The sequence below is a fragment of the Neodiprion lecontei genome, chromosome 3 (assembly GCF_021901455.1).
Source record: "Neodiprion lecontei isolate iyNeoLeco1 chromosome 3, iyNeoLeco1.1, whole genome shotgun sequence".
Taxonomy (NCBI): domain Eukaryota; kingdom Metazoa; phylum Arthropoda; class Insecta; order Hymenoptera; family Diprionidae; genus Neodiprion; species Neodiprion lecontei.
The window spans coordinates 39,322,042-39,343,914 of record NC_060262.1 but is presented as its reverse complement, the minus strand read 5'-3'; the positions used below and the strand labels follow the sequence as shown (position 1 = coordinate 39,343,914).

The window sequence follows — 21,873 nt, the reverse complement described above, 5'->3', positions numbered from 1 at the left end:
TTGATAAACTCGCTTAATCGGTCACGTGTGACTTTCCTTTTAACATATATTTGCTTGTTTGGATTATTTTTGTCATTTTATCTTGTAGCTGGTAGAGGATAACGCAAGGCGCAGGTTTTGCATATCAGGATTTTTGCCGTCTTAAATAACGCATTGAAATGCCACACGTTGTCACGGTCGAATGACACACGGTTGTCGGAATAAAGAAAATAAGAAATGGAAATAAAACGAAAGCGAAATGATAAAGGAAAAGAAAAAAAAGAAAAATCGCCGTTGCCATCCTCGGGACGGCGATACACCCTCCGCTACCCGCCTACAAGATCACGGGACGTTCCGTTCTACGGATTAGACTGAGGAGCGGTGGCGCACATGTATGTGCGAGCGAAAGGAGACTAGTAATAAAAGGAGAGGGCGAGTAGTTTGCAAAAAGGGAAAAGAATAAAAGTAAAACGAGGAGAACCACGGAGACGACCGAGAAATGCAGATTAATAAACAAAGATCCACCGGCAGGGCGCCGCTGTCACCTCAGCGACAAGCGTTTCAGGTTTAATCTCTAAACCCTCTTTTTACAAAGATGAACACGTTAAACAACGGTAGTATATTTTATCGCTTCACGGCAGGCCATCGAATTTCTCAGGTACCTCGCCGCCCGCCTGCCTTGATTTGCTTGGCCGCGGTTGACGCGATCCTCGAAAGTGAGAAATACGCCAAGCTTGCAAGCATTGGTACCGGGTGTGTGGTATTCGGTTAAGAAGACTCGGTTTCTGGGATTAATTTCAGTGAGATAAGCTATTACAGTATCGAATCTTCGTCCGTTTACAAAAGTTTAACAGATTCTCATTCCCGTTTGGTAATTGACTTCGAAATTTTATAGATAAGAAGATAGAGTGCACGTCAACTTTCACGTACAATAATCAAAGATTAGACGAATTTCTTCAAGGTTTTATGTAATGGGCCTTACGCACATAAGTATATCGCGTGAAACGAAAGTGAGAAAGAGAGAAACAAAAACCTTTTTTCTCTCTTTGTTTCTTCTCGAATGAAATTTTTATAGCAGGATGTTAACAAGTCAACGTTTCTATAATACGCGACTGTATAGTTACAAGTTACAAATTCAAATTTGTTATTCCTATTCAAATTTTATCGTATCAATTTTGACACAACACTATTTCGACGGACCCTATAACTTTACAACCCACAAATAGACTTTCCACCAAACCTTTGAGACCGTTTCGTCGTCCTTTCTATTTTACGATCTTTCATACCTCTGTATATCGCACGTAGTCAACGGCGCACATGTCATAATATCTGGGCTATTGCCGGCAATAAAGTGTATAATTTAATTAATGAACATCCTGAACTGCACATGTGGGCTAGTGAATCCTGCAGAGTACGTACAGGCACAAAGAGTAAAAAGAGTAACGCAGTTCAGAGGTCGTTGAGCTCAGTGTTGGCACAAACCAATAATTACAGACTTTTAAATTTCCATTCAAACGTTTCCTGATGTTTCCAACTGAGAAGAATAAAGTGATCCAACTTACCCAGCAGTAGTTATCACGCCAGTGAGATTGTCGACCCTGAAGAGCCAGGTGGTTTCATCGGCCATGGTGTAGGTGATCTTGCCGTTGTTTACATGGTCTGGATCGGTCGCCTTGACTGTCATGACGCTGGACTCGGGTGGAGCGTCCTCGGAAATGGTAGCGGCATACCTTTCGGAAGAATAGCCGGTCCGGTAATTCCTCTGGGTGGTGTAGGATCCAAGGTTGCCGATATCATTAGGCTTGGCATTGAGGGAGGCGGTTCGAGGACGAGTTTCGGAGTATTGGTTCTGGACGAAGGTTGGAGCGTTGTCGTTTATATCGAGAACGAAGACGGTTATGTTGCATCTAGCCTCTAAGCTTGGGCGACCCTTGTCCTTGGCCGATATCGTCAACACGTACTTTGATACAGTTTCCCTGTCAAGGTTCGAGCATGATAAAGCGCCCGTCGCAGAGTTGAGGTTGAACTTCGAGCCGACGTTGCCACCTGGAATATTAACGTATCGTATAACCCTTATTGATAGAAGAAAAATAACAACAACGGGATGCTCACCGACTATACTGTAGAATATTTCTCCATTTTTCCCCTCGTCCAAGTCACTCGCAACAACCGTATGGACGGTGGACAGTTTCTGGTTTTCCGGAATGGTCAGGGTGTAGCAAGAGCCCGGCTTGAAGACCGGTGCATTGTCGTTCTCGTCGAGTATAATCACGTCCAAGGTTGTGAGGTCCAACAGTTTCGCGGACCTGGCCAAAATCGGCACCGAGTAGTGACCGGCGATTTCGCGATCAAGTGGACCTTGAAGTGTTACTACACCGAGGGATGAGACTACGAACTTATTCGACGCCAGTCCGTTCGGAATAAGGAAAGTGACGTTGCCTGAAAAAAAGAGTTCAGAAGATGATTTCCTAGGCTTTACGATTGTTCTTAGTTCGTGACAATCGTAGCTCATGTTCAGTTGAAACGAATTAAATTCGAGTCCAACGAAACCTGTTCAACAAGGTAATTTTTCTCGAGGCGAAATACAATCTGACGTTTTTTTGAATGATCAATTCGTTTTCGTTCGTTCGGAGAGAGGAGGGAGAGGGGAGTGGAATCGCGAGGTCCAAAACCGAGTTCATACAGTGAGCTCGGAGTCGGGCGAAGAGTCGGATGAAACGCGGCGCGCGCTGGGCTTTTCATACAATTTAGTGTATACGTTTTTTGGTTAAATTATGGTAATGCGGCGAGTAACGCTTGCGCCGAAATCCGATCCGGCGGCGTATCTTCCCAGCGGTGCAAAAGTTTACGCGTCGATGACGGGGGCCGGTCGTCGTCGCCGCCACCGACGTCGACGACGACGTTGAAGAAGAGGGCATGTAGCCGAGGGCAGAGAATCGGCAGAGTCGAACTGCTCGATCTCGGGCCCCTCATACCACACCTTTGGTAAATACTTGTAGCCGATGCGGTTTGCGGCTCGAAGCTCTGCGTTTCTCTCTCGGGCTCTCGTTCTCTGTCACATCTCCACAGTCCGAAATAAGGGGACAGGACAAGCCGTAAGTTATCGAACGTAGAGCTTCGGGCTTCGCGAGAGTTCCAAAATAACGCGGAGCCTCGAAAGGAAGAGGTTAGGGAGGAGGAGGGACCGACGGGACCGACGCTGTCAGGTGTAAGTAGAATATATTCCCTGGGAAAAAACGGAGTGAAAAAACAGTAAAGGGTAAAAGATTCCGCGGGTATAAACGACGAACAAGATAAACCGATAATCTCCGCAACAAAGTCGTACAGAATTTATCGTTTCCCATCCAAGGAGTATTGCACAGTCCCGAGTTGAAGGTTTTTCTTTCGTTTTTTTTTTTTTTTTTTTTTTATTTTCCTCAACGCGGGTCACAGAGTAATCTTTATTCAAATCTTCCCGAGCGTGTATTTGGGCGCCAGGCAATTACGTCGCGGAGGCGACTGTTGCAAATTTGTACTCTTCAAAATCACCGCCTTGTCCTGCTACATCCTGATTTAGTGCTACGCAAAATATGGTTATTACACGTCTCCGGATCGAGAGGCGAGTAAAATGTAAAATCCAGTGCAGATTGCCGCGATCAAGAGAATAACGCGATGTGTGCAAATCACCAATGTTTTTAGCACGATTCTCTCGCATTGGTTTCAAAGTGCGGAATTTGAAAGCTGGAGGCTGGTGCAGAAATTTAACGATAATTCTGAATTGTGTGCGTGAAAATTAGATCTGACCACGCAGAAGCCCGAGTCTCTCTGACTTTGAACACCGTGTAGATGAGAGCTGCGTTGCTGGCAGCGCACTATGCCGGTCCTTTCTCCCGTTCTTCTTCTCCGATCTTTCTCGTCTCTCTCTTATTCCGCGGCCGGCTAATGCATTCGATTCTCAAATTCCAGGGGAGACGTTTAGCTGTTGCGATTTTTTAGCGGGTTTAGACAAAGCGGGACTCGCGCGTATTGGTGCTGTTGACAGAGGCGGTGGTGGGTATCGGTGTCGGTGGATGTGGGGTGGTGATTTGCCTACGCGTACAACGGCGACCGGTGGCACGATGATATACGCGGCCATTGTTTGCGCGCACCGGCAGGACTCGCGATCTCGCCAAAGACTACCGCTGGGAAGGCATGTTGGTTGGTTCCTTGCTCTTCTAAAGACGCCCTCTGATTGGCGCCCGACCGAACGCAGGAGCAAAAGAAGAGGAGCGGACAGTCGGACCCTTCGGGCAGCCCCGCAGCCGCCGTCTACATCCCGAGAGAGGCCTGCTGCATGGTGCTGAAAACGCGTTTCGCATATCTTATAATGTGACTAAGAAACTAAGGCGACCACCAGCCACCAACTACGTCGGCGATAACTCCCGGTTTTATTCAGCACCAATTTATGGTACCTCCGCGGCCTTGTGCTCGAATCCTGCATCGTGTCTTTCGAAACATGTCCAAGAATGACCTGATAAAATAGTGCTCGTTTTGTCACGGTGTGTTTTTAGATAAAAGTAGAAACAAGATTCTACATTTGAAAAATACTTTTTTAAATAGGTATTTTATCCTGACACTAAACGTCGAATAGAATAGAATTTTACTACCATGGAACAGTGCCCCCTAGGTGGCATCATTTTGGAGAGCAGTTGGTATTATATCATTCGTTTGGTTTGTGGCTTTGATCTTTTAAATCCATAAACTGCAGCTTTGGAAGGACTCGACGATTTGTAAGGTAGAAAAAGCGAATGAAATCAACAGTCCAATAATTTAAGAGCCTTGAAGGATGACGGAGTTTCCGGTTTTCTGAGAACGTTGAATGCGAGTGTTGGGAATCCCTGGGGTAGGGGATAAACGCGTGATGGGCACGGGTTATGCCGATATATACCACTCGGGCTGCAGGCGCGTGAAGCGTCCACGCACGATTCTGCCGAGGAAGCTGCGCGGTACAGGTTTGCCGAGAGTGATTTAGCTGGCGTAGCCATAATGCGGGGCGACTGGCCCTAGCGAAGATGCGATGCAATTATTCGAGCTATTTTCATAGCAGAACTTTCCTATTAACTAGCCTAGCCTCGGATCCGCCGGGTTTCTCGACACCCTGATTATATCGTGCACACAGGCGCAACGGCCAGTTGTAATTCCAGTCTCACGGCTGCGGCGCGAGGACTGCATGTGCTCCGGGAGAGCAGTGGGCTAAATTGACATTCCCTAGTTCCACAGGGGGGTACAGTTTATGCCCAAGTCCGCCGAAACAATAACCCCGGGTTCCCCGAGGACCGAGACAAAGGAAGGTACGCGTCGCGGTTTCAGTCCCTCCGACGTTTTATGTCCGACTATCGGAGAAAAGGAGTGCTCCAATTGCACCGCTCCCCTTACCTTGATCGGCCATTGCTGGACCGGCGACATTTGCCACGGAAGCGCCGACCTGAGCATCCTCGGATATCTTGGCAAACGGATTGGCCTGCAGGAGTCTCGGGGGTCCGGCGGCGTGTCCGGAGGCTGTTAGGTGTAGCTTCAGCGAGGCTTTCCTCGGCGGCGTTCCGTGATCGTTGGCCGTTATCTCCAACTCCGTTGAACCCTTCATTGGCCGCGCCAAGGTCAAGATTCCCGAATCGTAACCGACTGAAAATATGCCTCCTTCGTTACCAGATGTTATTATGTACGACACGCGTCCGTTGTCACCGCTGTCTTTGTCCACCGCGACAACCCTTGACAGTGGAGCGCCTGAAACGTTTTTACAGATTGTTAACAAGGACTTGAAATTGTGGTTGACAGCGAAGGTTAATCATTTTTCTCTTCCAAAAGGATCATCTCAGAGTCCGAGGTTATGGTTCGACGCTGGTCGTTAAGCGAGCGGTGCGCTGAAAACGGCCAAAGAAATGATCCGTTGCAGACCGCGTTGAACCATGGATCTAGTTATTTCTTTCCAAGGTATAATTGCCGAGGCAAATCAATGCTCGAGACAAAATAAGAGCCGACTTGCCTGGCTGAAGGTCCACGGTGACGGCTATCCGTGGATTGTCGGGCGACACGAAGACGGGGTCGTTGTCATTTTCATCGAGGACAAGTATGCGGGCCGTTACAGTAGCCGCCAGTTGTTCGGCTGGAGGAGCACGGTCCGAAGCCTTGAGGACCAGAGTGTACTCGGTCCTTTTCTCGCGATCGAGAGGTCGAGTAAGAGTCAAGGCACCGGTCAGTGAATCGACGGCGAAGTTTCCGGTGGGTGGTAGCTCGGTGACAAGGCTGTAGCGCAGGTCGCCGTTGGCGCCGCTGTCCAGGTCAGTAGCGGTCAGGTTGTAGATCGTCGAGCCAATAGCCGACCGTTCTGACACCCTGACCATTATTGGGTCCAGCGGCCACTTCGGTGCGTTGTCGTTCGCGTCCTCAACCGTGATCTTCACCGAGATCGCGATGCTCTGTGGATTGCCTATCGACGTCGTGTCCAACGCCCGGATCTCTAGGTGGTAAACGCTGATGTTTTCACGGTCCAAAGAGTGCGCCACTACCAGCTGACCCGAACCCCTGGACACGTCGAAAGCTGGAAACTCGCTGATCGGTGTCAACGAGTCCAACGTGTACGCCACCAGATGACTCGGTTCAGATACGGCTACCGAGCCAACTGCGAAACCGATCATTGCGTCTTCGCGGACCTGTGCATATAGAATAAGGTCGTTGTAGAAGGTAGGTTTCAGACAGGAATACAAAATGGCTTTGAATTTGTCGGTGAAATTTGTCCCTAAATTAAGCAAGACTCGGTAAAGATTTAGGGAATTCGAAAGGATTTGTAAAGATGTTTTTAAATGATGTTAGATAATTCCTTGATCGAGTTTCAATGTCAAATCACTTCGAAACCTATTTATCTGACTTAAACGCAACTTTGAATTGTGTCGATCATTTTGAACGTAATCGGGTACCTGACTTTGAACGATTAGGAATGGTTTCAGATGGTTTGAAGTAATTTTAAGTGTCTTTGAATAAGTTATAGATAGCTTAAACAGTTCTGTCAGCGATGTTAAACGACCTCACAAGGCTTCCTGCAGACATTTCAAAAGACTGTCACTAGATGACTGGGCGACGTGAAACGACTTTATGAAATTTCAAACGATCTTATCTGTTGACTTGAGAAGACTTTGAAACACTTTCCATGTTTTCAAGTGGCTTTGGATACACTTCCGTAATATAATTTCAGGTAATCGGAATAGATAACTGTGAAAATAGTTGGGACATGTACTGGATCGGACAACGAGAGGAATTTCTCACCGTGAATGCCAGACTGCTGCTAGTTAAGGTTGGCCTGTTGTCGGCGAGAGCCAAAACCTCGACACGTAGTGCTCTGACGCTATGTCGGGGTGGTCGACCGGCGTCACTGGCCTTGACGGACACGCGGTAGACGTTGTGTTCTTCGTGGTCGAGTACCGCCTTGGTCCTAATCATGCCGGTGGTGGGGTCAATGGTGAAGACATTGTAACCGTCGGAGTCACGATCTGTAATCAAAGCTAAGTTTAACCAAAATCGAACCGAATCAATCAACGTCTTCGTCTCTACGGCACGAAATGTCCTGACCATTCTACACCGCGGTTGATGAATTGGATGAATTGATGTACCGCCGTTATAAGCCGCGTACCCGTCCGATCGAATTAGACTCTGTGACAAATATCCCGGTAATAACGCAATTCCATTTCGTCAACGCGTATCACATCTACCATTTCACGTTATCCTTTCTCTGCGTTCGAGCTATTATGTCAATAATCCCTTCACCGGAAGGTACTCTCGAAGTTTGTGACAGCAGACTCGTGTGTTTGCAACTAGGAAAAGCATTAGAAGTAGACGCGTGCATAGCTCAAGAGACAGGAGACTGCTCGAGGCGTTGTTTGTCGGTGTTTGGTCCCCATGTTGAAACGCATCTCCCCGATTTCTGCTCCTGTTGCCTCCTGCTACCAACAATCATTAAACGCGCTTTTCATCTAGCTTTGTTCGACACGGTTCATCATCCGGATACGATAGAGTGTTGAAAGTTCAATTGAAAGAACTATCGTAAATTAACAATTTCAAGTCGTAATATCAGCGCGGCGTGGTCGACGGACAGCCGTGACTAACTAACCTTTTAGGATGCTGTAGGTGACCGAAGCGTTTTCGCCGCGATCCGTGTCCAGGGCCCGGACCCTGGCTACTTCCGTCCCGGGTGGCTGCTCCTCGCGAACGCTGACCACGTTGCTCTGAGGATCAACGATTTCCGGTGAGTTGTCGTTCACGTCCAAAACAGCGACTCTGAGCGGAACCCTCGCCGCTCTTGACGGCGTTCCCTGGTCCCGAGCCTCCAGAACGAGTTCGTAAAGGGCGCGAAGTTCCCGGTCGAGAGGTTCGTGGGTCCTTATCTCCCCTAGTACACAAACAAGAAGAAGAACAGGTTATTGGTGAGAAGTCACACATGCCGCACAATGCCCGCGGTATCGATCTCCGTGTGATTTCCGTCTTTGGAGATGCTCACAGCGGTGTTTCGGTCCTTCGAACAACAATGAGACGTTTTGATCATGCGACCTCTTGCAGTGCCTAGGGTTCACACTCGGGCTCACCAGGAGATCATCGGCGTGCCAGCTAACGGCGTGGCATCATGCACGGCACGGCGTCAAGCCGAACACAGTGAACCTGGCCAGCGCAACAAATTATCCTAATCGTTCCCCGAATCGTGCCTCGTAGCATTTAATTATTTATTAATCCCCCCGCAGCCCCGCGACCAGAGATCATGTCGTACCAGGGAAGGTACAACACGCGGCGTGGCTGCAGCTTGCAGCTTGCAGTCAACGCGGCTATTTTGTTTCTCTGATTTTCCTTCATGCCGTAGTCGTAATTATCCCGGTAGCTCGTTACTTGGTTCAATGTGATCCCGGTTCCGCGTGTGCATGGGCGCGCATTGGCTTACCTAGGCCCGGTTATGCACGTGTCCGTAATGCACGCACACGGGTGAGAGTCCGTCGGTGTTAGCGGTCGGGTGGAAACAGCACCGCATGGTTATTCTAGTACGCAGAGCACGCTGCACTGACCGAGCTGCTCCTGGCACAGGTAGAAAAAGACGCTAGCAATTATTATAATGCGAAGGGTGAAATAGGCCAGTCGGAGCACTTTTCGGTGTTCGTCGGGACTTTTTACGCCAAATCACCACTAATTATCCAATTTTCGCTTCCAGGAACGACCACGACGATGACCACGGCGACGCCGCCGACATGCAGTCCAGGGCTTGGGTCTCCGTCAATTTACACGAAAGAGGAATAAAAAAGAGCGCTGGAAGTGGTTGAAAATTTCAAACGTAACGACACGACGCAAGGACACCGGGAATTCTTCGCTTTACGACCCAGACGATTCAGCCTCGTGCGTTTGGAGTTTACAATAATAAACTGGAGGATGGCTAATGTGTGTGAAGCATCGGGAAATCAAACATCAGCCACAAATAGCTTTCCATTGACAAACGTCCCGGGAACCGTATAAATTTTAAGACCCGTGTACCGAGTACATCGGTCGCATTTGCTCAATCTATTTAATCACGACCAACCGTACGCAGCATGGTGCAACATTTATATATAAGAGGGACAAAATTCTACTCGATATTCCGCAAACAGGACTGTTCAATATTGATCCTTTCGTTGCGGTCGGCAGATCTGTCTCTTCGGGATACAATGTGTATGTACCACCGTCAGTTCACACAGTTTGCGAAAGGTGTGGGGGATGTCGGACATTCGAACATTTTCGTAAAGCTTTTCACGTGCCCCTGGGATTGCGCGACGCGATCAGGAGGATCGGAGCGTGGAAATGGGCGGCTCGCACCAAAAACTATCGGCGTGAGATAATATCTCTGATTCGGAGAGACCGAAGAAGCGGAACCGACGATTCTGCTACCACCGCAGCTGCACGAGGAAACGAGCATGTCTGTATAAACACCGATGGCCGCGTACCAACGAAGGACTTAATGCATTTTCCCTGTCCGTAAACTCGGCGGCTTCCCGGACGGCCAATAGGCGCAATAGAGGGGCCAATATTTGAAAATACGTGTCAACCAAAACTTGGACAAACTTTGCCTCGTCGTTGAGGATGAGGAAAAGGTGAGGGGGGGACGAGGAGGGACGGTGTACAGGCTCAAAACCGAATTTGACCAACTCTCAGGGATTTCGCCGCGCGCAACTTCACCTGCAGCGTTGAACTTCTTGTGTTTAACCACCCCTTCCTCTTCTCCATACACTCGGTATTCCACTTTTTACCCGGCCTCGGCGTCGGCGCAAGAACGGGAGGGAAAAAAAGCCGGAGATCATCCGCGCGAATGAGAAGATGAACTCGTAAGCCAGGCTACATTCCGACTGCGCGCACCGCACGAACGCTCTACGTTTATACAAACGCGAATTGATTTTGCCTCGCAAGACTGATTTACTCTGGCATTGTATTCGCGGTGGGTCCCGAAGCATCGCGAGGCGGCACTGCGTCGACTCGAGGTTGCAGTCTTCGATGGGCCCGGAGGCGTCGGTGGCCCGAAATGCCTGGGGAACTCGGGGAAGTCGGTCGTCGGTCGGGGATGCGGAGCCGGCTGTAGAGGACGAGCTCGGGAAGCGAAAAGAATGAAATCAGAGGAGGCAGATAGCAGAGATGATGCCACGTCTGAACAATAGAATTACGGGCGGCAACAAACTCGAGCCGGGGTGGTCACGGATTGTTGACTCCGCCGAGGGCCACGTTCTCCAGCATCCTTCTTCTCTACTCGCCGTATCCTCGCCTCTTCGTCAGCTCGTCTTATTCACCTCTTCCTCCTCTCGTGCCGCCGAGGACTCACACTCGCGTAAGGGAGTTTATACGTAATATGATTGGCGGTATTTTTTTTTAGGTGTTCCTGCATAGTCCCAGTACGACAAGTTAGATCTTCATGCTGCTCGTACTATTACTACCACTGCTACCATTTGTAGCAGCGTAAGCTACTTAGAAAATCAAACACAATGTTGTACGAAGATGAACTGTACTTTTTGGGTTTTCTTGTCTTTTTTGTCGTCACAAATTGACACAAATATCTGACATCTAATCGGTATTCTAACCATATCGAGGAAGTTTCATTTTAGAAAATTTGTGAATCGTATAGGAATAGATTCAGGTTTTCAATGTTTAATTTTGGGAAAGCTTCGGCCAAATGATTTGACAGTCAGTATTCCTTCTGTATAAGCTATATAACTCAACTTTGATCTATGATATTTAGTATGATAGGCTATTGCACACATATCCATCCATAGAATGGTCAATTTTAAGTAGATATGTCCTAACCGATCCTCTTTGAGAGAGTGAAAAGATTGAAAATTGGTAATGTGAGGCGGATTTGGGAGGCGGGAATCGAGGTGTGAAATTCGAGTCGAGGAATATGGTAAGTGCAGTACCGTAAGCACAAGGAGAGGATTTTGAAGGAGCGGAGGTGAGCGTGACCGAGGTTGAGGCGAGGGACAGCGTGCGTAGTCGACGGATGCCGGAAAGCTCGCGTCGAACGATTGAAATGTATGAGGTGGCAGAGGATTCACCGCACGTGCAGCCGAGGCGCCTCGTGCATCCAAAGCGCAGCAATGGAATGCTTTTAAAATTCCCAACCGACCAATAATATCGCATTGAAGGTTGGCCGGCTGAATTTAACACGGTGAGCCCCGGCTCGAGTTGTCTAGCTTCGCCGCCATTGTCACCGTGTTAGTTTTGCGTCTTTCCTCCCGGCTCGTATTTTTGCCACTTTTTATACCGCGGTCGCTTACACTTGTTAAGTCGCGTTACTTCGCGTTCCGTTGCGTAACCCGAGAGCCCCGGTATTGAATATCTCCTCCGAAAAGAGCGGCTCCGGTTGGCCACACCGTGGATTGGACAAATTGAAATTTTTATGCAGATATGTATATACCTTCCACCTCCGTGCACGCAACGCGGCTCGACTCGGCTCTGTTCGGCTCAGGATCAGGCACCCGCCGCAGGAGGAGGTTACTTTTTACGGCAACCGGAGAAGTGCTTTCGTGGATGCGGGGACAACTACTTCGCATTCCGGAGAGCGTAGGCCCTCTTCTATATTCGTACCCACCTATAATCCTGTGTACTTGTTGTTTATGGACCACGGGGACAGCCACGGAGAAGACGACATTTAGTGAGTGACAAAACTACGCGTCAACAGCCGAGACTATTCGATAGATAATTAGTATTTCACATGGCCACAGCGCATTACGTAGGGGTATTTTAAAACAAAGTTTCCCAGATGAAGCTCATTTGTAAACAGCGAAGCCAATCCGCACAATTGAGAAACGATTTATTTCAGCAGTTTCCTATTTTTTTATTAGCATGATGCTAGAGGATGTCATTTTATCGTCATCGCTTCGAAGTTGGAATTCGTGTACCTGATATACCAATTGATCAGGTTCGAAAAATAACTCTAATAATCAAGTCTTGCAGAGTACACGGGACTTCGTATGTCAGGTATCAAAATTCACGGAATGGTTAACTTCGTGCTAAATATTCCGCTTATATATATTGTTTTATTATTCGTACAAAGAATAAACAAAATTTTGAGTTTCCATTGTGATTAATCCGACAAAACTGCAGACACATGTTAATTCAATTTTCAATTTATCCAATTCCAGGGGTTCCGATTCTATCGATTCAGGTGTGCAATGAATAACGTCACGTCGCGTGGTGTTTCGGTCTTTCTGTTTAACGCTTCTCATTATACACGTATATTTTATCGCCGGGTATACCTGTAGAATACGGATCATGTCGACATTGTTATACGTCAACAAAGACGTGTGCTCATCATCCTCTATTTTGCCATTTGCAATTCTGTCCACGCCATTAATTAGCCTCAGAAAATTCCCCGAGTATTTCACAATTTCTTTTTATAATCATTATTCATTCAGCGCGATTCCCAGCGATGCGAAGTCTTCGCGAATATTTTTGGAACACCGATGGTAACGACGTATTTCTGTGCAATGCTCCTCGATCGTTTTTGTCTACGGTTTCATTCAACCACATCGATTTTATCATCAAGATAAGAGATCAGTTTCAATTAACCTTCCAAGGACCACGTATCAGAAATTGAAAAAAAAAAAATGCCGGAGGCGAAAAAATCACTATCGCTCTGCGCTGGAGCTACGCGAAATTTAAGCATGCCAAATTTATCGCAATCAGTATATTCTTTCCGCCTTGTATCTCGGTGATTGAAATAACGGCTCGACATTGTTAGACGGTTTAATGTTTTTCGAGACAGTGGAACTTTCGTACAATAGAATACAATTATAAGTACACGCGGTATTTTAGATCCAACAAAACACGATGTTGATGTTATCTCGCTTCGATTCGCGTTAGAGAAAAATAATATCGATGAACCGAATAAGAAATACCTGCTGGTGTCACGATTTTTTCAATCACAGATCAGAGAGATTCTGGTGGAATCGATCGGAACTCGTAAATCGAGCATCGTGATCAACTCTGCTGTACACATAATTTTTTACGTTCAGCGAAAAATGAGGCGAAGGTAATATTGTGTAAGAGCGTACGCGTCCGTGGTGAGTTTTTTTCCCGCCGCGCCAAGCTGTAGCTTAAGGTAGCCAGAAAGTAGTTAAGATCAATCTCGATTTCTCTATACGGTGAATAATTAATTTCCTGAACAGCTATTAACTGTCGACACGCGTAATTTACGTCCAGTGGGTTATTACACAAAGGAATGTGTTTTATATGAGGTTATTGTTCATAGCCGGCCTATAGCTGGTAATGTCGCAACAATTGCCAACATAATAGAAAACCGCCTCAAGTGCAGGCGATAGTAAAACTACGGTGCAGTGGCCACGGACTCCCGACGGCTTACGCGGCACGTTCCCAATTACCAACTACTTCACATTTTCAAAATGTGTAACGCACCGTTACGGGGCACATAATGCGCATTACACCGAGTACAGAATACGCGCTCACACACGCGGGATATGCTGTAAGCGGGCATCCTCAAAAGGGCATTTCCACTTTCTCCTCCTTATAATTACGCGGCCCTAACACCAACCGACACACGCGTCTTCCGTCCCGACTCGCGCAGCGCGATTCAGCATCCCTCCGGGTCCAAAGGCCCTTCAACTTGCCCGCTTCTTTGATTGGCATACAACACGAGAGTGTTTGTGTACACAGCCAGCAACCCGGTCAGAGCGTCGACTCACCCCCTCCCTCTGGTCCCCTTGGAAAAAGAGAAGAAACGAGTCTGGGAAGACGAGCTGAGGAAATGGAACCGCGGAACCGCTGGTAATCGTATCTCTTGCAAATCATCCGCATCTTTGATTACCCGGAATTCGCTCTAGGTACTGCAGTGCCAATCGACCACCTTTTGACAAGAACATGATTTTTTCCAAACAACACTGTTGCGAATGATTCCGAACATGATTTGTTGTTGTAAACTCACATCACGCTACTTTTTTGAGAAAATTGCTCCTGAATGCAGAGTAAAAACTGCCGTTGGAGCAATTTTTGAGACGGCGCAATCAAAGTAACAATCGTGACCTTTCTGAATTAAAATTTAAGACGACCGTCTGTACCATCGAAAAATACCGAATTTCGTTGTCCACGTTCACTCCACAGTGTGATTTGATGACCATTCGGTACCGCTAAGATGTTTCGATTTCACGGATCCTCCAGAGAGGGTGATGGGGGTGTGATTGAGAACCACTGAGGTCAGCAAGCGTTGCCGCGAGGAAGAGAGAGTGAGAGAGAGTGAGAGAGAGTGAGAAGCTGGAGAAGAGGTATGCGAAGAGAGAAAGAGAGACACCAAAGGCGCGCGAGCGAGTGCATTCGTATCTTTCCTCGGAGTACGATTCCTCTTGAGAGACTGGGCCCAGGCTCCCCCACACACGGTCAGACACGCGTGTCTGTGTGGGACCGTTCACGTCGAGTCTCGGTCGCGAGGCCCCGAGCTGGTCGGGTTTATATCAGCGCGGTGAAGCCGAAGGAGATGAGGAATCACTGACCGCATTGACCGCACTGACCACACACTGGCCACACTGTAACTCTTCCGATTCATTGACTGGCAGCTGGACCAGCTGAGCCTCGACAATCCACGGTGATCAGAGGAGGCAACACTATTGTTAAATGTTATGATGAGACAGGAATCGAAACGTCTCTACAACGCCGGGGGAGGAGAAAAGAAGCGGGACGGAGAACCCGAGGCTTGCGCGACTACGTGTGGTCCAGGCTCATTTCGTCGAGACCCCTGTTCGTAAACACTCAACGATGACGGCTCGCGACGTTTGAATAAACTCAGCGGTGAATTCGTTGCGCTTAGCGCTAAACACCAATTCGGTGTATCGTTTTCAATGACTTTTCGAATCGAGTTTGCTATCCTCACCTCTTCTCGACCGCAGCTCCGTCCGCTTTCGTCGTTCCCGGAACCACGCGCGTCTCGTTCCACCCTCAGAGGTGCGGATGAAAAACAATTCGCGGAAATCGCACGTATGTATATTTTTGGCAGATCTGCTTGTTCTCTGACCCCGTTTCGATTCCCTAGGTTGAAAAAAAAGTATCAAGCAACTCACCGGTTTCAGGATCGACGACGAAGCTGCTGTTCGGTTGGATGATGGCGTACCGAAGGAGAGCATTCTTCCCAAGATCTGGATCGGAGGCAAAAACTTTACCAACTAGGGTGCCGGCTGGCAAGTTTTCGAGGAGTTCAAAGCTGTACGACTCCCTCTTGAACCGAGGCTCGTTGTCGTTGTCGTCGAGGACGGTGACCAGCACGGAAGCGTTCGCCGTTGCAGCTGGCGATCCGTTGTCGGTCGCTAGAACCGTCAGGGCGTAACGATCTACTGTCTCTCGATCGAGAGATTGGGCGAGGTAAATCCACCCTGTGTTCGGACTGATGCGAAACGAAGGTGATCCCTGAAGTCGATAACTGAGACGCGCGTTGTTACCAGTGTCCAGATCAACAGCCGTAACTTGCAGTATCTGTGGAGCACATGAATTCGATGACCGTTATAAGCAATCTTCGGGGTGTAAATTAGGGGATGACCATCGGTGGAGGTGAGAAAGAGAAGAAAGTACAAACGAAGAGAACGGAATTTGGAATCACGGGTACTGCCGAGGCGAGACATTTGAGGTATGCGTTACCTCGAGTTCTTTTTTTTTCTCGCCTCCCTTGACACGGCTGAGCAAGTTAAAACCTGAGGCAAAATATCTGAGACCAGTGAGCTAAGTTGCGTTGGCTGCTGCGGGAGATCATCTGCACCGCTTGGGCATTATATCAGCTTGTCCAAACAATCTAAACAATCCGGAGTTGCTGTTCTCCATTCCGTCCCGAAAACATTCTCGAGCTGCCGTGTTGGTAGTTCGACACAGTGAAATGGGACTTGGAGAAGGAAAGAGTCTGAGGAAGAGAGGCGTGAAAAAGAGAGCAAGATGAAGGAAGAGAGACGGTGTGCACCCCGTCCTTCTGTCTGTCCGTGTATTAATTAAATCACACCATGCGCGGTCCGTAAACACAAACCCATCCATCCGGCCCATCAAACTTTCTAGCCTGAGTGAGAGAGAAGAAGAAAAAGGAGAAAAAAGTACAAAACGGGGAAAAACAAAGGCCGAGAACTCTGGTAGGCAGGCAGGCTGCCAGGCAGTCAGTCAGTCAGTCAGTCAGTCAGTCTGCGCAGAGTTCGGACTGAGACTTAGGATCCTTGGTCGCAGGGACTAGGGGATTGAGCAAAGTGAGGCCGGGTTGAGAATGATGGATGAAGAGAGGGAAAGGAAGTCTGAGGGAGAGCATAGATGGAGGGCAGAGAGTACTGGATGAACGATCATTAGAACAGTGCCTAACATGGGAGCCACCAGTAATGTGTCTAACTGTATGCTATTAGTTCGAGGCGGGTGAAGGGTTACGGTTATACGGCAGCCATGTTATCCTGATCTCCCCTCCTCAGGAGCCAAGATATTGTCCGGAATCTTGATACCGGCAACTCGACCAAAGCAGTCGGTCATCTCCGGATTCACGTATTCACCTCGACTCGCTTAATAATAATTCCCCTGCGTCGGAGAACAACGAGTAGGTTTGAACTCAAGTCTCACTGTATCATACTTGTTCGAAAGACACGAGGAAAAATGATATAAGCTGTAGAAAGAGTTGATACTGGTCGAATGCTCGAGATGCAACCTTGTTACAGTTGTAGAACTCGGCGAAGAGCATGAAGCAAACAATGCATGGTGAGAAAGGAAGAAATATTTCAAGATATTTGAAGACACTACGAAGATTGTATAGTTGGAAGATGGGAAGAGGTAAGAGGGAACGAGAGGTTCAACCTAGCTGGTAGAATGTCCATTGAATTCATCTTGATCACGGAGAAACGAGGGGATAGGTTTTTTGTGGGACCGGACGTGTTGGTACGGGGAGAGTCAAAACTTAAGCGGTCCGAAGGAGAGAGAAATTAATAGGGATATTACACACTTGAAAGCGTTGTAATCAGGCGCGTTTAGAATTAATTACTTTTCCAATTTCCAGGTTAACGTCGGTAAGATTAAATGTTGTTCGGTTCCCCTCGAGGCCGCCCGAGGTGCCAGTTATACACGTACAGGTCAAGGTTCACTTTTAGCAAGGTGGGACGCAGGTTGTTACATGCGCGCAAGATGTACGCGAAATAACTTCCTCGAGTAGCTCTGGGAGTGCAGAGATCGAGTTGAAGCCCGAGGGAGCGCGACGGGCGTGTAATGAAGATTTTTCTCACCTGTGAGTCGAGTCTGGCGCCCTCAGGAACGTCCACGTGGTACTCGTTTCTCTCGAACACCGGGGGGTTGTCATTCACGTCCTGAACCTCGACGCTGAGGCTGAAATTCGCGAAGAGACCCGCGCCGTCCACGGCGCTTATCAGCAGGCTGTGCCTCTGCTGGGTTTCGTAGTCGAGCCTCCTCACAAGGTAGAGCTCGCCGAGCCTCGCGTCGATCCCGAAGAGCTCGTTGCTGTTCTGCGTAAGGAGATAGCGGAGCGGTGCCGGTGGCGTGATGTCCGGGTCAGTGGCGTGCGCTACGTAGAGCGGCGTGTGAAGAGGGTGAGACTCGGGCACCGATATGCGCACCGAGGCCGTCGGAAAGGATGGCGGGTTGTCGTTCACGTCCTTAACCTCAATCTCGACCTGCACACGAGACAATGGGTCAGGCTTCGGTCTCATGCTCCGAGGAGCGACCGTCTCACCGAGTCAATTGGTTCACGGAACGGGTGGGACTGACCAAACAACGCTTGCATTACCGTTGACACATGCTTATGAGCTCGGAAAATATTACGTGCAACTCTTTTGGACACGTAAGCAGCTGTAATGTTGACGCCCGATGGAGTGCGCGGAGTATGCGGGTAAACCAAGTCCGGTTTGAGCGGTAAATTGATATTGGCAAACATTGACAGTGGCGTACAGGCATTGTTTGGTTGGCCTCAACGGAACCAGCCAGTCAGTAATTAACGCGGCGTGAGGCAAGGCTTTCAGCTTTGTTTGCCGAATAAAGTTTTTTCTTCCTGATTCTCCTCAACCTCCACAGACAACTTTTTGCCAGATTTGCAAACGAACGGTGGCGTACTCACTTGACAGTATCCTACGAGTACTTCGCTGCATGCCGCTATGCTCAGCATGTACGTCGACCGAGTTTCCCGGTCCAATGGCAGTTGGGTTCGCAGGAGTCCGGTACCGGCTTCGATTGACACATGAGGCTCTTCACTTGCTAGGAAAAATCGCAGAGCGCCACCTGAAACGAAAAAAAGATGATGAGCACGTTGACAGTCGTGACTTTTCCGTCATCGCCTTGTCACCACTCTTCCAGAGCTGGTTCTCTTCGGCGTTTCACCGCAATGACCGGCTTTCATGGTTCGAATCGGTGATCGAAGGGCATTGGCTCTCCTGTGTATATTGTTCGACCAATGACTGGCGCATAAGACAGCATTTATCTATTTGTTCGTAGCGGTTGGGCGGAATGGTTCGCCCCTGCCTCGGGCAGCGGGGTACCAGGGCTGATTGAGGACATTGTTTACAAATATGTACTCCGCGCTCGCGGCAGGAATGACGGGAGACAAGGTCGGGGTACGTGATAAGGGAGGAGTACGTCACATAGGTGAGGATTGGATTTATACGAACATCCATTGGAGATTTTTAGCACCGTTCTAACAGTAGCTACTGATGTTTATACCCTGCAGGAATCGGCGTCACGCTCCACAGTGAAGTCCATGGCACATTTGGCCACGGAAAATCTATCAGAGCCAACTACGCGCTCTGCGCACTCGGTCAGTGAAATTTTTGCGCATATCTTTCCGTCCCAAGTTACGATACAAGGCTATTTATATCCTCGACTTCTTACGTTGCCAGGATTTGACCGTTCTTTTCAACCATTTTTATCCCCAGTAATAGACCCTGCTGCGCGACCCTCTAGCCAAGGCCTAGCGCTTGCCTGAACATAACCGTTCTCATCTCCGTTTTAACGTTCCACTTTTTGCACCGTTAAACACGCTCGCAATCGTTTTAATTCCAAGTAGTATCTCATTCGTTCAGCCGAAGAAGTTGAAGCACGTGTATAGGTACACGCATCCTCACATTCATAGGGTGGCCTCAGGAAAGACAAGAGGCTCTTCTTTCCACCAACTGTTCGTGCTGGACTGAAGATCCTCGAGTCTGTGTTTTTTTTTTTTTTTTCTTTGAAACTGTTTAAGGACTCGACTGGGCGAATAATATGACTCGAAGCAATTTTTCGCTTGTAATTTCCTACCTCTACATTTCAAAAATATTGAAAATACCGACGACAGAGAAAAACTTTCAGAATGAAACTATGTATACTGTGTTTCAGAATCAAAAGTGAAAGATAATAGTTGGTTTAAGGATGACGTGAGTGTCTGGTATGTAATGCATTAGGAATTAGCGAAGCAAGGGGGACAGAACGATGTTAATGCGACACCGAGTGCATGGATGTATATGAAGTGATCTTGCATTTTCGTCCGTTGCCACTTGTTGACAGAGTGGTGGTGATGGTGAGCGGGGATAAATGGAGTCTCCGGTGTGCATAATTAGGCTTTTTGTTGGCATGCTCGAGACTTGAGACCGGCCCTCGCGTTCAGGGCGTTCATGACGCTCAGGGCGCCGCGCCGCAAGACCTCGGACCCAATGGCGGGGACCTTTTGCGGCTTATTAACGCAAGAACCAAGGCCTTCTCAGCCTCACTGTACACGCGCAGCCACCCTCTCCATTAATTATATTCTCAGCGCAGTAGAGCTCATCCTAACTTTTTACGCCGGCAGCTCACGATGTGCGTGCCCGTCCGCGTCTTTCCCACTGCCTCTGCGTAGTTACCCGACACGTTCAATCGATTGGTCCAGTTGCGATCCGCGGACCAATGACCTCATGGAAATGCCAACAAATCACCAAGTTTTACGGCGTCGATCCTACATGGGAATTGGGTGTAATTGAGACACTGAAATTCCGAGACCTGGGTGTCCAAACTCATATGGCCGACCGTTTTGCCTTTGTTGTACGTCAGCCGGTACGACGGATGTCTCTTCTTCGGTACGAGGACAAAAGACCCATGGCAATTCTGCAGCGCCCTGGCCTCATATGCTTCCACCCCACGCTTTTCGGGTCTTTTGATTGCCCGGGATGGGCCCGCACTTTATTATACGTTTCATGCCCCGTCCTCCAGGAATGTGCACGTGCTTTTTATCGCTGTGAAGTCGTTTTCCCTGACGCAGACTTTGTATCGAACGATAAATTTTTTTCGTTCTTGTGACCTAGATCAAGGGGAAAACAAAAACGCTTTTGAAAATATTTTCACCGATACCAACGCGGTGTAAAAGGACTCGATGTTCACTAGGAGTTCATTGCTCGATCGCCATGGGCAGCCATCATCGCCTAGTGATTGATGGCCAACAGCCGATGCGTTGACCCCCTGACTTGACGTGAAAAAAGAAAATGGAAAGGAGAGAAAAAACTAAAAAATCGTTGTATTTAAGAAAAAGAAAGTAAACGTACATACGGATACTCAGTGATAGAAACGAGAACAATGGGTGAGACAAAACGAGGAAGAAACTAACGCGATGACCCCACTTAAAATCAATTAATAGGCAAATTGGCTTGGGCATTACTGCTGGCAGATGTAATTTCGTGATGAATGATTTGACGGTGAGACGGAGGCCTGCGTGGTATTCGAAATATAAGCAGTGTTGTACCTTGTCCACCTACGCCACGAGTACCTCGGGATCACCGACAACAAACGACTTGACGCACGAATTCCTCCGCCCCGCGCATCATGCAGACTCCCGAAAATACCTTAAAGGCTCTAACCGAAACTGATAGAGCGAGATGACCATCGTTCACAGTCTCTCTTTACCTACATACCCACGTATGAGGGTAAATGGCGTGGTTGTCGCTGGTCACCGTCTCTCACAAATTATCTCTGCACGCGCGTTACTCTCACACATATGCCGATGATTTGTTAACGCTGAAATAAATTTCACGCGTTCACGGAGAGAAGAGATAACTCGAAAAAAATTCTTCTCGCGTCCCCGTCTTCAAAGGAATAATTTTCCCTAACCGCACGCCTTCGTTTAGAATGTCCATTACAGCTTTGACCGGAGCTAAAGAGCTACCGTTTTAAGAATCTTAAGAATCGCTGCATAGTTAGGGAGCAGATTACAACGCGTGGTATCCACGACGCAGTCTGGCGTTTGGAGAAATTCAACGCGAGATGCAACGATGACCCTGGAACCCTGGAGCCAGCCGACTTGTTCAATTGTAGGATGAAAAACTGGAGCAGCCGACGCTGCAGTGTCTCGACGAGGGACACCCGGGGCCCGATCAAGGCCGTGAGTTATTTCCACTTCTATGATCACAGACAGTCGACGGCAGGACGACA

The 21,873-nt window shown here is 48.4% G+C and overlaps 1 protein-coding gene across 1 annotated transcript in view; it reads right to left on the bottom strand.

The window, feature by feature from the left end:
* LOC107223491 (protein dachsous) overlaps positions 1 to 21,873 on the bottom strand; it is a 236,081-nt gene that overhangs the window by 15,343 nt on the left and 198,865 nt on the right. The window contains exons 4-12 of the mRNA XM_046735989.1: positions 18,566 to 18,726; positions 17,721 to 18,125; positions 15,552 to 15,960; positions 8,099 to 8,377; positions 7,258 to 7,481; positions 5,981 to 6,647; positions 5,374 to 5,721; positions 2,092 to 2,418; positions 1,542 to 2,025 (exon numbers count right to left, since the gene is read on the bottom strand). Of these exons, the coding sequence (XP_046591945.1) occupies positions 1,542 to 2,025; positions 2,092 to 2,418; positions 5,374 to 5,721; positions 5,981 to 6,647; positions 7,258 to 7,481; positions 8,099 to 8,377; positions 15,552 to 15,960; positions 17,721 to 18,125; positions 18,566 to 18,726 (3,304 nt within the window). The remainder of the gene's footprint in view (positions 1 to 1,541; positions 2,026 to 2,091; positions 2,419 to 5,373; positions 5,722 to 5,980; positions 6,648 to 7,257; positions 7,482 to 8,098; positions 8,378 to 15,551; positions 15,961 to 17,720; positions 18,126 to 18,565; positions 18,727 to 21,873) is intronic.